General features: G+C 34.3%; 1 protein-coding gene across 1 annotated transcript; it reads left to right on the forward strand.

Moving 5' to 3' along the window:
* LOC109838458 (heat stress transcription factor A-1-like) lies at positions 4,402 to 9,977 on the forward strand. The gene is given in 4 exon segments (XM_020406902.1): positions 4,402 to 4,417; positions 6,016 to 6,081; positions 6,084 to 6,307; positions 8,949 to 9,977. Coding segments are annotated over 4 exon segments (1,302 nt in total). The 3' UTR covers positions 9,945 to 9,977.

Consider the following 12,395-nt stretch of genomic DNA (forward strand, 5'->3'; position numbering starts at 1 on the left):
TTAAGTTTGTGAATTTCTTGGATAACTAGCTTAACTTTCAAACTACACAAAACTCTCTCGCATAACTAGCTTAACTTTCAAACTACACAAAACTCTCTCGCATAACTAGCTTAACTTTCATTAAGTTTGTGAATTTCTTGGATAACTAGCTTAACTTTCAAACTACACAAAACTCTCTCGCATAACTAGCTTAACTTTCAAACTACACAAAACTCTCCTTAAGTTTTGGATTTTTAAAAAGCACCTTCATTTTTCACCAAAAAACCACTTTTAGTGTTGGAAATTCTATGTGGCATCATCTTTCCCTTGGAATTAGATTAGACTCTAAGGAGTGAGATAATTAGACACTCTTTAATTACCACTTAATTGGAGAGGATCTGAATTCATTTTTCTCTATTATGTGTATAAATAGATACACTCCATTAAAAGAAGTTCCATTAAAAATTTATACTCCACTAAATAAGTTTCGTCAAATAGTTATACATGGTTTTGTTTCACAACCAAGGGAAAAAAAAGCAGCATAGTTTCTTATCTCTGAAACTTCAACTTCTCTCCCATAATAAATTTTAAGTTACTCATACCAAGTTATTTGGGAACCTATCTGTAGTAAGGATGACGACTAGGCGGTGTTAGCCCAGAACAAACCCGCACCAATCAATCCGTTTTTTATCTGGTTTGATCCAGCTCGTTAGCATCCAGTTGGATTGATTTGGCCTGATTTGGTTCCAAAGTGGGCGGGGTACGAGCCAGTTTCTAAAATCCAAATTTGAACATGAACCCAACCCACGAACTCGGTCCAACGTGAATTGGACCTAAGGCTAGACAGAGCCCAAACCTAGCCTGCACCTAACCCCACATTGACAATAGTTATCAATGACTAAATTAGCTGTTAGTAAACTATATAACTATTACTAACTATTTAGTAATCTAGAAATTAATAATATAATTAAATATGCATATTTTTCAAGCAAACAATTGGTAGGTTGAATCCTAAATTCTTCTCAAGAAGTAACAAAATCCCAATCTGGAGGTCAAAATTCTTTTAAATCAAGTTTTAAAAAATCCAGATATTGTTAACATTTCTCTACGTATCTAAGAATATTAAATATCATAGGGTACTAAAGTGTAACTTTTAGAAACTTTAGGGTATTAAAGTGAGGTTATTTACAAACTGATGGTGTTTATATGTAATATTGGCTAATAAGAGGGCAACATCACGCAACATTGAGTAAATAAGAGGGCATCAAAGTGACAATATTTTGAAACTTTGAGGCATTTATCTTCAACATTTAAATACTATGTGGCATTTATTTGCTCAGTTTTAAAATAGGGGTCACTTAAATGCAGAGTTGGTAAAAAATATAAGGATTTAAGTGCAATTTAGCCTTTTATTTTATTGATTATTATGTGGGTTTTTCTGATATTAGTACCCAAATCTTTCAATACTGAAATTAGTCCTCCAAAAGTTCATATTTTGACTTTGTCCCAAAATCTTACAAGTCTTTGAAAACAACCACTTTAGTAGTGGTAGGCTGGTGGAACTTGAGAAATGTTCAGTAGTTTTGAACACTTTTAGAAGTAATATCAAGTATACCCGGTCATCTGAAGTTTGGTTATGGAATTTATTTTTTTTAAGAATAATTTGGTAACTATGATTCCTGGTTAACCACTATCTTATAATAGTAGTTAGCAATTTCAATGATAAATGTAATAAAGAAACTAATTTCAAAACAATTACATGACTTGGAAGATTAATTTCAAAATATGAAGATTTGGGGACTATTTTCAAAATATGAGATTTGAGGGTCTAATATTGAAAAGATTTTTTCTAAGAAGTCCTAAGGAAGAAAGTATCTAGTGCAGTACCTGCTAAGATAATAGAGAATTAGAAATATTGAGCAACTACTGGATTCGGTGCCAGATGGAGGATTTCTAAAAAGTAACATCACTACATAATTAATAATTAAAAACCACATAATTGTCCACAATGAGTTTTCACATTTTGAAGGAAAGTACTATAATCATATTATTAGTAACACTATCAAATATATATTTCTCAATATATGCTAATAGTAACAAGTTCTTAGGTTATAATCTTTAGTTGAAATGTGAGGTTTATAGGGATAACCACCTTAATTTTCTAACTACGCAAAACTGCCCTTAAGTTTTAGGTTTTCAAAAAGCACCTTCAACTTTCAACATCTTTCACAAAGAACCCCTTAAAGTCGTTAACTACAATTTTCACCTGGGTGGTCAAAATTATGCATGAAGTTGTTTTTGCTAGTAAAGCTATGGTTTATAATTTTAGGTTTTTTAAAGAACATCGAAAGTTGAGGAGATTAATTTTCTTAGAATCACAAAAGTTAAGAGGAATTTGCGACACTTTAAAAGTTAAGGAGAATTATTTAAGAAACCCACAAACTTAAGAATTATTCTTGGTCCTTCTTGACCAAAGTGACGCGACCCTACTTTGGTTAAGATCGATCTCGTTATAAGTGGATCCTTGATTACTTATATAATATATTCCCTACTCATTCTCTCTTATTTGTTTCCTCTTTTTATATCTCTTTCTTAAGCAGTTGCTATTGAGCACCTGTTAGAAAAACCTTGATGAAAAATTCTTATCATTTTCATCTAAAATTCTAGTACTAGCATAAATCATCATGAACTTTTAAATTATAAAAAATTATTGTTATTCTTTTGGAATTTTCTATTAAATTGAGAAAATATCTAAAGTATCTCATTAATCAAGCAACTTGTTGTTCAAGAAAGGGAAATTTTTGGTTCGGCATGAAACATGAGGATTTAGAGATAATATATTAATTTGAGAGCCACCTTTTTTCTAGATCAGTATTCTCTCTAATTAGTTGGTAATAAGAAAGTGTCCAATTATCCCGATCATTATTGTCCATTCTAATTTTAAAGAATAAGATGATGCGATGTAAGGTTCCCACGATTATTTTGAAAATCACTATTGTCTTGAAAATCGTTATTGTGAAAACCATTCTTTGTTGTTGGAAATCCTATGTGGTTTCATCCAGGGCCGGCCCTAGCATAAGGCAACTAAGGCCTTTGCCTTGGGCCCCAAGTTGGATAAGGCCCACCCACTCATATATATAATATATGTAACTTAGTTACTTAAGCATAAAGCTAACCCTATTTAAAAAGTAAAGATCCAAAGATAAAAAGTGAAGTTAATAGCTTAGCAACTTATGAGATTGAAAATTTTGAATTCTTAATAGCTATGAATATTTGGTATGACATATTGTTTGCTGTTAATTCAGTTAGTAAAATCTTACAATCTAAATATATGCATATTGATATTGTCATAGATCAATTAAAGGGTCTTATTGTATATTTAGAAAATTATAGACAAAATGCTTTTATATCTGCTTTGAATTCAACTAAAGAACTTGCTAATTAAATGACGTACAACCTATATTTTGTGAAAAACGTAAAATTCATAGAAAAAAACAATTTGATGAAATATTGGTAATGAAACAACATTTAACGCTGAAGAATCTTTTCGTATTGAATATTTCTATACATAGTTGATAAATCGCTTGGCTCAATTGAAAGTAGGTTTGAACAATTTAAAACGTATGAAAAAAAATTTGGTTTTTTGTTTGATTTGAAAAAATTAAAAGCTTTAGATTATATTGAATTGAAAGCATATTATCTTAATCTCGAAAATGCACTAAAACATGATGAACATTTAGATATTAATGGACTTGATTTGTTTTCAGAATTGAGAGTGCTTAGGGAAATTTTAAAAATAGAGATTAATAGTCCAATTGAAGTGTTGAACTATATAAAGTGGTTAGATTATTTTCTAAATACTTGTATTGCTTATCGTGTACTATTGACTATACTCGTAACAGTTGCTTTCGCTGAAAGAAGTTTTTCAAAATTAAAATTACTAAAATCTTATTTAAGATTGATCATGTTACAAGATATTGAAAATAATATGTAATTTTGCCGCTCAAAAGGTAAGAAGAATGAGATAAAATGTATTATGAGTTGTATCACTTAGGCCTCATCCAATATTTCGCCTTGGGCCCCAAAATTCCTAGGTACGGCCCTGGTTTCATCTTTCCATTGAAATTGGAATAGACCGTAAAGAGTGAGATAATTAGACACCCTTCAATTACACCTAACTAGAGAGGATTTGAATCCCTTCATCTCTATTAAGTGTATAAATAAATACACTCCGCTGGAGAAGTTTCATTAAGGAGTTATAATCTAGTAAAGAAAGTTTCACGAAAGAGTTATACATAGCTTTGTTTCATAGCCAAGAAAAATAAAGCAGCATAGTTTCTTATCTCTAAAATTTAAACTTCTCTCCCATAATAAATTTCAAGTACTCATAACAAGTTATTTGGGAACCTACTTATAGTAAGGATGGCGACTGTGTCGGGTTAGCCCAGAACCCGCACTGAACTAATCCGTTTTTTATCGAGTTTGATCTGGCTTGTTAGCATCCAGATTGAGTTTGGCCAATTTGATTTCAAAGTGGGCGAGGTACGGGTCTGTTCCTGAAATCTAAATCTGAACATGAACCCAACCTACAAACTCGTCTAGCTCAAATCAGACCCAGGCCCTGACCGAGCTTGTACCCAACCCGCACCTAACCCCACATTGACAATAGTTATCAGTAACTAAATTAGTTGTTAGTAAATTATATAACTATTACTAACTAGTTAGTAATTTAAAAAATTAATAACACAATTAAATGTGCATGTTTTTAAAGAAAACAATTGGTAGGTTGAATCCTAAATTCTTCTGAAGAAGTAACAAAATCTTAGTCTGCAGGTCAAAATTCATTTTAATCAAGTTTTTAAAAAAAGAGTTAAAAGAATAAAAAAGAGAAAGAAAAATAGTGGGCCGGGTTGATCAATCCGGTCCAATTCGAATGGACTAGATCAATGAGCCATGTTGGTTTGTGCTCGTTACCCGGATATCCGAGCTTTGGCCCGACCTAGCATCTAGATTGGCCTAGATTAACTCGACCATGATCAGGCTAAAACCAGAGGGTCTGGACCCAGGTTGGCCCAATCCGATCGAGTCGCCAGCCCTAATTTATAGTATTGTCGCAGCCTGCAGAAATTTTTGTTATTTACGGTGCAATTTTAATTTTTTCTAACGATTTCTCATGAAAATTATTTTGTATAGATAATAGGGTAAATTTCACTAAACTATAAAAATACTTTGGGATATTTTCTGCAGAATCCAGCACAAATTTGTTTTTTTTTTCACTAAACCCTAAAAAAAAATTCACAAAGCCCCCCAAAAAGCAAGGAGAAGAGCAGAAGAGGAGCCCCACCGAAAATAATAAAGAGTAGATTGATCTGATAATAAAGATGTCCGATTGCAACCAACAACTTTTAGGTGCTTCAAGAGAAAAAAAGGTTGAGGGTTTATTTAAGATACTTTGGAGTTTTAAAGGTTTTGAGGGAAAAGCTTTAGATTTTTATTGGAAACGAAGTCTAAGGAGGTTCTATAGTTAAATGCCTCGAGCATTTGTGGAGTGTCGTGAAATTTAGATACGAAACAAATAAAGTTGACAGAAGCCCACGTGGACGCGTGCGAGCACATTTCCAGTGTTTCCGCACCAGGACCCACTTGCCTATCAACCAATTATAATAAGCCAAGTCACGGATATACCCAAAGGGTCACGTGGGACCTGGTCCCACACACTTTTAATGGAGCACTGACTAGAGCCACGTGGATATCTCATCGTGTGGCCACCTGGCCACAACCGAGCTAGTAATAACGCCACATAACTCTCACCCTCCTCCTTCGATAGAAATACCGAAACTACCGCTATCCCTTCCGCCGTACGACCCAACCCTACCAGCTTCAAATCTCCATATATTCCACTAATCCTGGGCCTGGGGCACACTTTAAGTTCCATTTCCTCCCGAAGACCTCGAGGCCCTCTTATCCCCTTTTATACTCCCCTCTCGATTCCGGTTACCGCCGCGTGACAACAACCTCGATCTACAACCCATTAAGCCGATGCCGCCCGTTGGATCCGATCGACGGACGCCGGCGGCGGCGGCTGCGGCCGCGGCGGCGGCGGCCACAGGCCGCGAACGCGGCGCTGCAATCGAACGCGCCGCCACCGTTCCTAGCAAGGCACTGTACGACCATCGTCGACGATCCGGCCACGGACGCCGTCATCTCGTGGGGCCCGCAGAACAACAGCTTCGTCGTCTGGAACGTCCCGGAGTTCTCCAGGGTTTTGCTGCCCAAGTTCTTCAAGCACAGCAATTTCTCGAGTTTCGTGCGCCAGCTCAATACCTATGTAATGATCGATTAATATCTTGTTAATTCGATTATCATCATCATCATCATCATCATCATCATCACGATTGCGGTTGATTCTAATTTCTGCATAGATAGGCGCTCGTTATGACAAAAGTAATTGTTTTTCTTCAGATTGTTTTTCTTTTGATTTAACTATTAAAACTAGGGTTTGGCTGATCTGGATTATTTCTGCTATATATGCTTTTATTTATCTTAATTAATTGAGAGTTTACTTATCCGATATTTACAAGTGGATTGGAGCTGCGAACTGCCCCATCATGGGAGTGGAAAACACATTTGCACACAGAAGTTTCTGCTTTCTTATGTGAACCTAACCCAACCTAATATTTGCACCTATATCTGACATAGATTCCACTGAAACACGTATTATATTGTAGTTATCAACTAGTTCCCTTCCTATTCTCCGTCTTAGACATACTAGTCAATGTGTCATCGATCATGGGCTGTCATGATACCCTGTATGGGGAACAGCCATGTACATATTTTCTTTTTATGAGACGAGAATGACACTGCACAATAAATGAATTATAACAATCATGAATCAGTATGTCAGAGTATCCAAGTCGCTTGTAACACATCAAGGAGGTAAAAAATCCTAATCTAAATGGGTTTCTTCTCATGCTGTCTGTCAAAAAATTGATTGGACCATAACAGATGAACTTGCAACCACTTCCTTTTTAGATCATTGTGCTACTGCTTGATTAAAATAAAAGTAAATATCTAGCATAATTTATGCTAGATATTTAAATCAATCTTGTAATTTTTTTGGCTTACCGGCAATGGTCTGAAGTCACCTTTGATGATCGTCTCTCCAGCAGTCCAGCTCACACAAATTTCAGAGAGATTGAAGGTTATTGGCTGCCTGCATGTTATAGTCTGCCCTATTCTACATGAGTTTTTCTTAGAACATACACATTTTGAATGTGGAACTATCAACAAAATGCTTGATAGCATACCTCAGTCAGAGTCACCAATTTGGCATGTTACCTGCACAGCCGCCTTAAGGCTTTTGAACTGTTTTCAGATAACATTAGTCTTTGATCCTCCACATAAAATGCAGTCAACAGCTCTTAAGATTTATCCTTCATCTTTTGCCTAAACAAGCGACTTAGATTGGCTTACATCGTAGTTGCTGATATTTTACATACGTTGGTTATTCCCTAGAATCACCATATGTTATCCATATTTATATGCCTCTGTACACCTGTTCTTGAAAACGCTTAGCATATCCAAAAGTCAGGCTAATTTGATAAATATGATCATAAGTTGTTTTGCATCGAGACCATGCCTTATGGAGCTTTTTTGTCTCGTCTGAAAGCAACATTTGTCGGTCTTGATGCACATTTTAGATATTTGTTGCCAATACAATTAAATTGTTTTGATACAATCAGCAATTCACCATATCTGTCCATCGTAGCGAATCTTATAAAAAACATGTCATTATGCATAACAAGTTTCATAAGCATCTGCAATCATGTCTTCGTGAAGATATACCCTAGTACTTTTTTCTTTCTTGACTATTCTTCTACAATGTTTTCTGCTGTTTTGTTACTTAATATTTTTCATGCGAGTGCTAAGCTCATTAGCACTTCATTAAGTTACAGTGCTTTTCAAGCACCAAGCTGTACCTATGATAGTCAAATAGTCAACTTCTAGTTTTATTTGATTTAGACCAGCTACTGCAGTCAAGTTAGCGAAATATTCACGGAGGAAAGTCAAGCCAATCAGTTTCTCTAATAAATTGCAGTGCTTTGCAATGCTCAGCTGTGACCATTATTAATATTAAGATAGACCCAGAGGTGGTTCTGTTCTATTTAAATCAATTAGTAGGATAGTAGTTAGGTACATAATGCTGAGTTCGCAAAACTTCTGCAAGGAAGATAGATGTTTCTGTTCTCGACATCGTTAAAATGTTGGAAGTCCTTTTTGCAAGTGTAAGTTGTTATTTATTTTCTTTCCCAGTCCAGTTTAGGCTAATCAGTACTCCAATTAAATTGCAATGTTCCTCATTTATAGTTGGATAGTCCGTGCCATTTCTATATCGTTTTTAAATCAATTACAGAGCGAAATACACTCAAGCAAGGCAAAACTTCCAATTTGTGACTTTGGCTCATAAATTTAGTCTTAACTGTTTATAATTAATCTGCGCACATCTTTATGGAACCTGAACCAAAGGTGCATCAGTAATTGAGATTGATTTGAACTAGTCATAGCAGGTAATATTACCTGTCAATAATCTACCTTATAATTTTTTGTTTCTCCTGTCATGGAAATCGAGGACGCTTTAAGAGAATAGACCTTATTGTATTATTAATTAGTGCAACCATGGCAGGTGAGTCTTATTCCATACGCCAGGAACCAATCTTATTAATTCTTCATCAGACGCGGCCTTAAGGAAAATGCCTGTGCAGGGGAAAGAACCTAATTTCCTTCTACATTTTCTTTCATACTATTACCAAACTTGATCAATCTGGCTGGGCAGTAAGTACTTGGCATGCTCAAAATTTTCTGCTCTGTTTGTTCTTGTAGAGCCATAATCTATTGCATAACCGTATTCTATTTTAGTCCGGAGTCCCACTGATCCTTTTTTTCTGGGATTCAATGTGCAATGTTGACAGGGTTTCAAGAAAGTTGATCCAGATAGATGGGAATTTGCTAATGAGGGATTCTTAAGAGGTCAAAAGCATCTGCTCAGAAACATCAATAGGAGAAAACCCTCTCAGGCACACAGCCAAGAACAACATCCTCAAGCACTGAATATGTCTTCTGCAGCGTGTGTTGAAGTTGGGAAATTTGGGATGGAAGGAGAGATCGAGATGCTCAAGAGAGACAAAAATGTACTCATGCAAGAACTGGTTAGGTTAAGGCAACAGCAGCAGGCTGCAGACAATCAGCTCGACATCTTGGGCAAGCGCCTCCATGGAATGGAACGCCGGCAACAAATGATGATGTCATTCTTGGCAAAAGCTATGCAGAACCCTGGACTCTTTACCCAACTCATGCAACAGAATGAAAGCAACCGCCACATTGCGGGAGTGAAGAAGCGTAGATTGCCAAGGCAAGACAAAAGTGCTGCTCCTGATGGGCAAATAGTGAAGTATGAACCATTAATGAACGGTTCCCCATCAGCGATGCTAGCTCAGATGCTAAAGTTTGATTCATCTCCAAAGTTGGATGAACCTATGAATAATTTCCCTTCACATGGAGGGAACTCTTTGGATCAGAATTCTGGAGTTACCCTTGGAGAAGTCCCTCAAAACTCAGGGGTACATCCATTTGTGCCGGCGACCTCTGCCTTTCCGAGTGCTTGTTCATCTTCAGCTTCTTCTCATGAGATTCAGTCTGAAGCGGGCATAACAGATATCACGATTCATGATGCTTTGCAAGATATAGACATGCTATCCGAGGTTCCAGTGGCAATTCCATGTGAATTTCCTGAGATTCATGAGCTTGTTCCTGATGAGAGTATTGCTGATATTCCCATTGATGGCATGTATCTCAACCAAATCGCTGAGGAAGTGGATGGTCCTATGCCTATGACGGGAACCAATGATGACCAAAAGTTTTCAGAAATCATGGATTCTTTGTTGGAAGAGTTCATTTCTAGTCCATAATCCGGGGAGACGAATAGGAGACTCATGATTTCGTAGTGTTCACAAAGAGATTTTAAGAACCAACGGTAGCATTGAGAGTGGGGAGGGCGGCGGAGGAATGTAAAGGAATCATGGATAATCTCACAGCCCAAATGGTGCTTCTTGCATCTGATTCCGAGTTTTGACGTGGGATTTGAGTGTATTTCCTTGTCATAGCCATATCAAAACTATAGTTTGGTTACATATCACTGTGCAATTTACTAGATGGCAAATGTAAGTTTTTGGGTTCACAAGGTGAAGCATTTCTACGTCTAGTCAGTATCTTAACTCGCAGGATTAGATCTTGTTTGAAGCGCATAGAGTGTTGTCGATGATACGATTAATTCTGTTTCGAACATTGCGGCAAAGGGCAACGCAAGTTCTATCTGGAGGTGAATACGGACGTTTACAAGAATTTTGCTTGCTGTTTTTGCTGTATTTGAGATCAAATCCGGTCCTTGTCCGAATGAGATGTCAATCCAGTTGATGTGGTCATATGAATGTGTAGTGGAAACTAATAGGCTGTCTGAATATATCGGCATACATATTTGAGTTCATGCATTTATGCATTAAATAGTCTGTCATGAGTTCCCATCTTGATTAAGGGGGGTTATTGGTTGGGACAAATTGGGGTCAATGTGGAAAAATGTTCCAATGGAACAATTTTACCCTTTTGGGATATTTTGAGTGGGGTAAAATGGGATAATGTGATAATTTTAGCATTTGATTTGACAATTCATGTGGGATAATTGATGATGTGGTACCTTATTAAAATATATTTTTATCTATTAATTACTTCTAAATTAACTTATCTAATTGGTTAAGTATATTATTTAGTATATTATTATAATATAAATATTATTTTATTTTATATTAAAATATAATATATTGTACTATACTTACAAATTACTATTATTAATTATTATATTGTATTGTATTATATTATATTAGCATGCTATACTATATATAATAATTAATATAATATAATATCAATATATTTAATATAATATTTTAATAATATAATATTTAATATAATACATTATTTTATTTATACAAAAATATAATATGTTATACAATAATTACTAATTAACATTATATTAGTATGCTACATTATATAATAATTGATATAATATATGAATAATATATATAATATAATACTTTAATAATATATTATTTAATTTAATATATTATAATATAGTATCATAGGATATAATGTACTTTATAAAATATTATAATATTTTACTTTATTCAATGTAATATTTTTAAAATTTTATATTAAAATTAAAATATAATATAACATATATATATTACATGATAATTACAATAATATATATTAAAAGGTATCATGTTATAGTTTACTATTATATAATATTAATAATATATTACATAATACTATTAATATATGTTATTAAAATATTATATGATATTATAATAAATACGTTATACTATAATTATTAATTAATATTATATAATAATATATTACATAATATTATTAATATATTATGTTATTAAAATATTATATAATATTATAATAAATACGTTATACTATAATTATTATTATATAATATTATTAATATATGTTATTAAAATATTAATATATGTTATATTTTATATATCATATCATATATTTATAATATAATTAGCATGTAATAGTTAAGTAATAAAAAAATATTTTAAAATTATCCCAATTGCCTTCAAATTGGAACAACATTGTTCCAATATGAAGGATGGGGTAAATTTGGGGTAGTTATGAGGAAGGGGTAGAGATGATCTTTATATAGTTGGTGTAATTTAGGGGAAAGTGGAGTATTTGTCCCCCAATTACCCCAACAAACCAATAACACCACAAAGTTGACTCCAATTCCAATTACCCCAATGAATAACACCTAAAAGTGATGTTCCAAAAATTATCTCATTATCCCCCAAATTACACCAATGAATAACCCCCCTAAGAGTAAGAGCTTACTTGATCTAGATACCGTGTTGTTTGACTAGAAGAAATGAATATGGAACCGTTCGGTTGGGGCTCCGTCATTACTACTTAGAGCATCTCCAACAGCTTCCCCAAAATTTTCCCCAAAATGGAGAAACAAAAGTCATATTCTTCAAATTATTTTTGCTCCAACTCCAACAGCTTATCCATTTTGAAAAATCGCATTTATTACAATAATAAAGCTCTCCCCAAAAATTTGGAGAATGCTGCAGATTAATAAAGCTCTCCCCAAAAATTTGGAGAATGCTGCAGATTTGGGGAAGACTCCCTATTTTTTCTCCTCCTTCCCTATTTTGGGGAATGAGATGGGGAATCTGTTGGACCAAAAAACAGCTCTATATTCCCCAAAATTGAGTATTTCAATAAGATGGGGAAGCTGTTGGAGATGCTCTTAGCTATTGTTTTTTGAAAGATTTGTTTGAACATCTAAGTAACATTTT

Source organism: Asparagus officinalis, chromosome 4, assembly GCF_001876935.1.
Source record: "Asparagus officinalis chromosome 4, Aspof.V1, whole genome shotgun sequence".
Lineage (NCBI taxonomy): Eukaryota > Viridiplantae > Streptophyta > Magnoliopsida > Asparagales > Asparagaceae > Asparagus > Asparagus officinalis.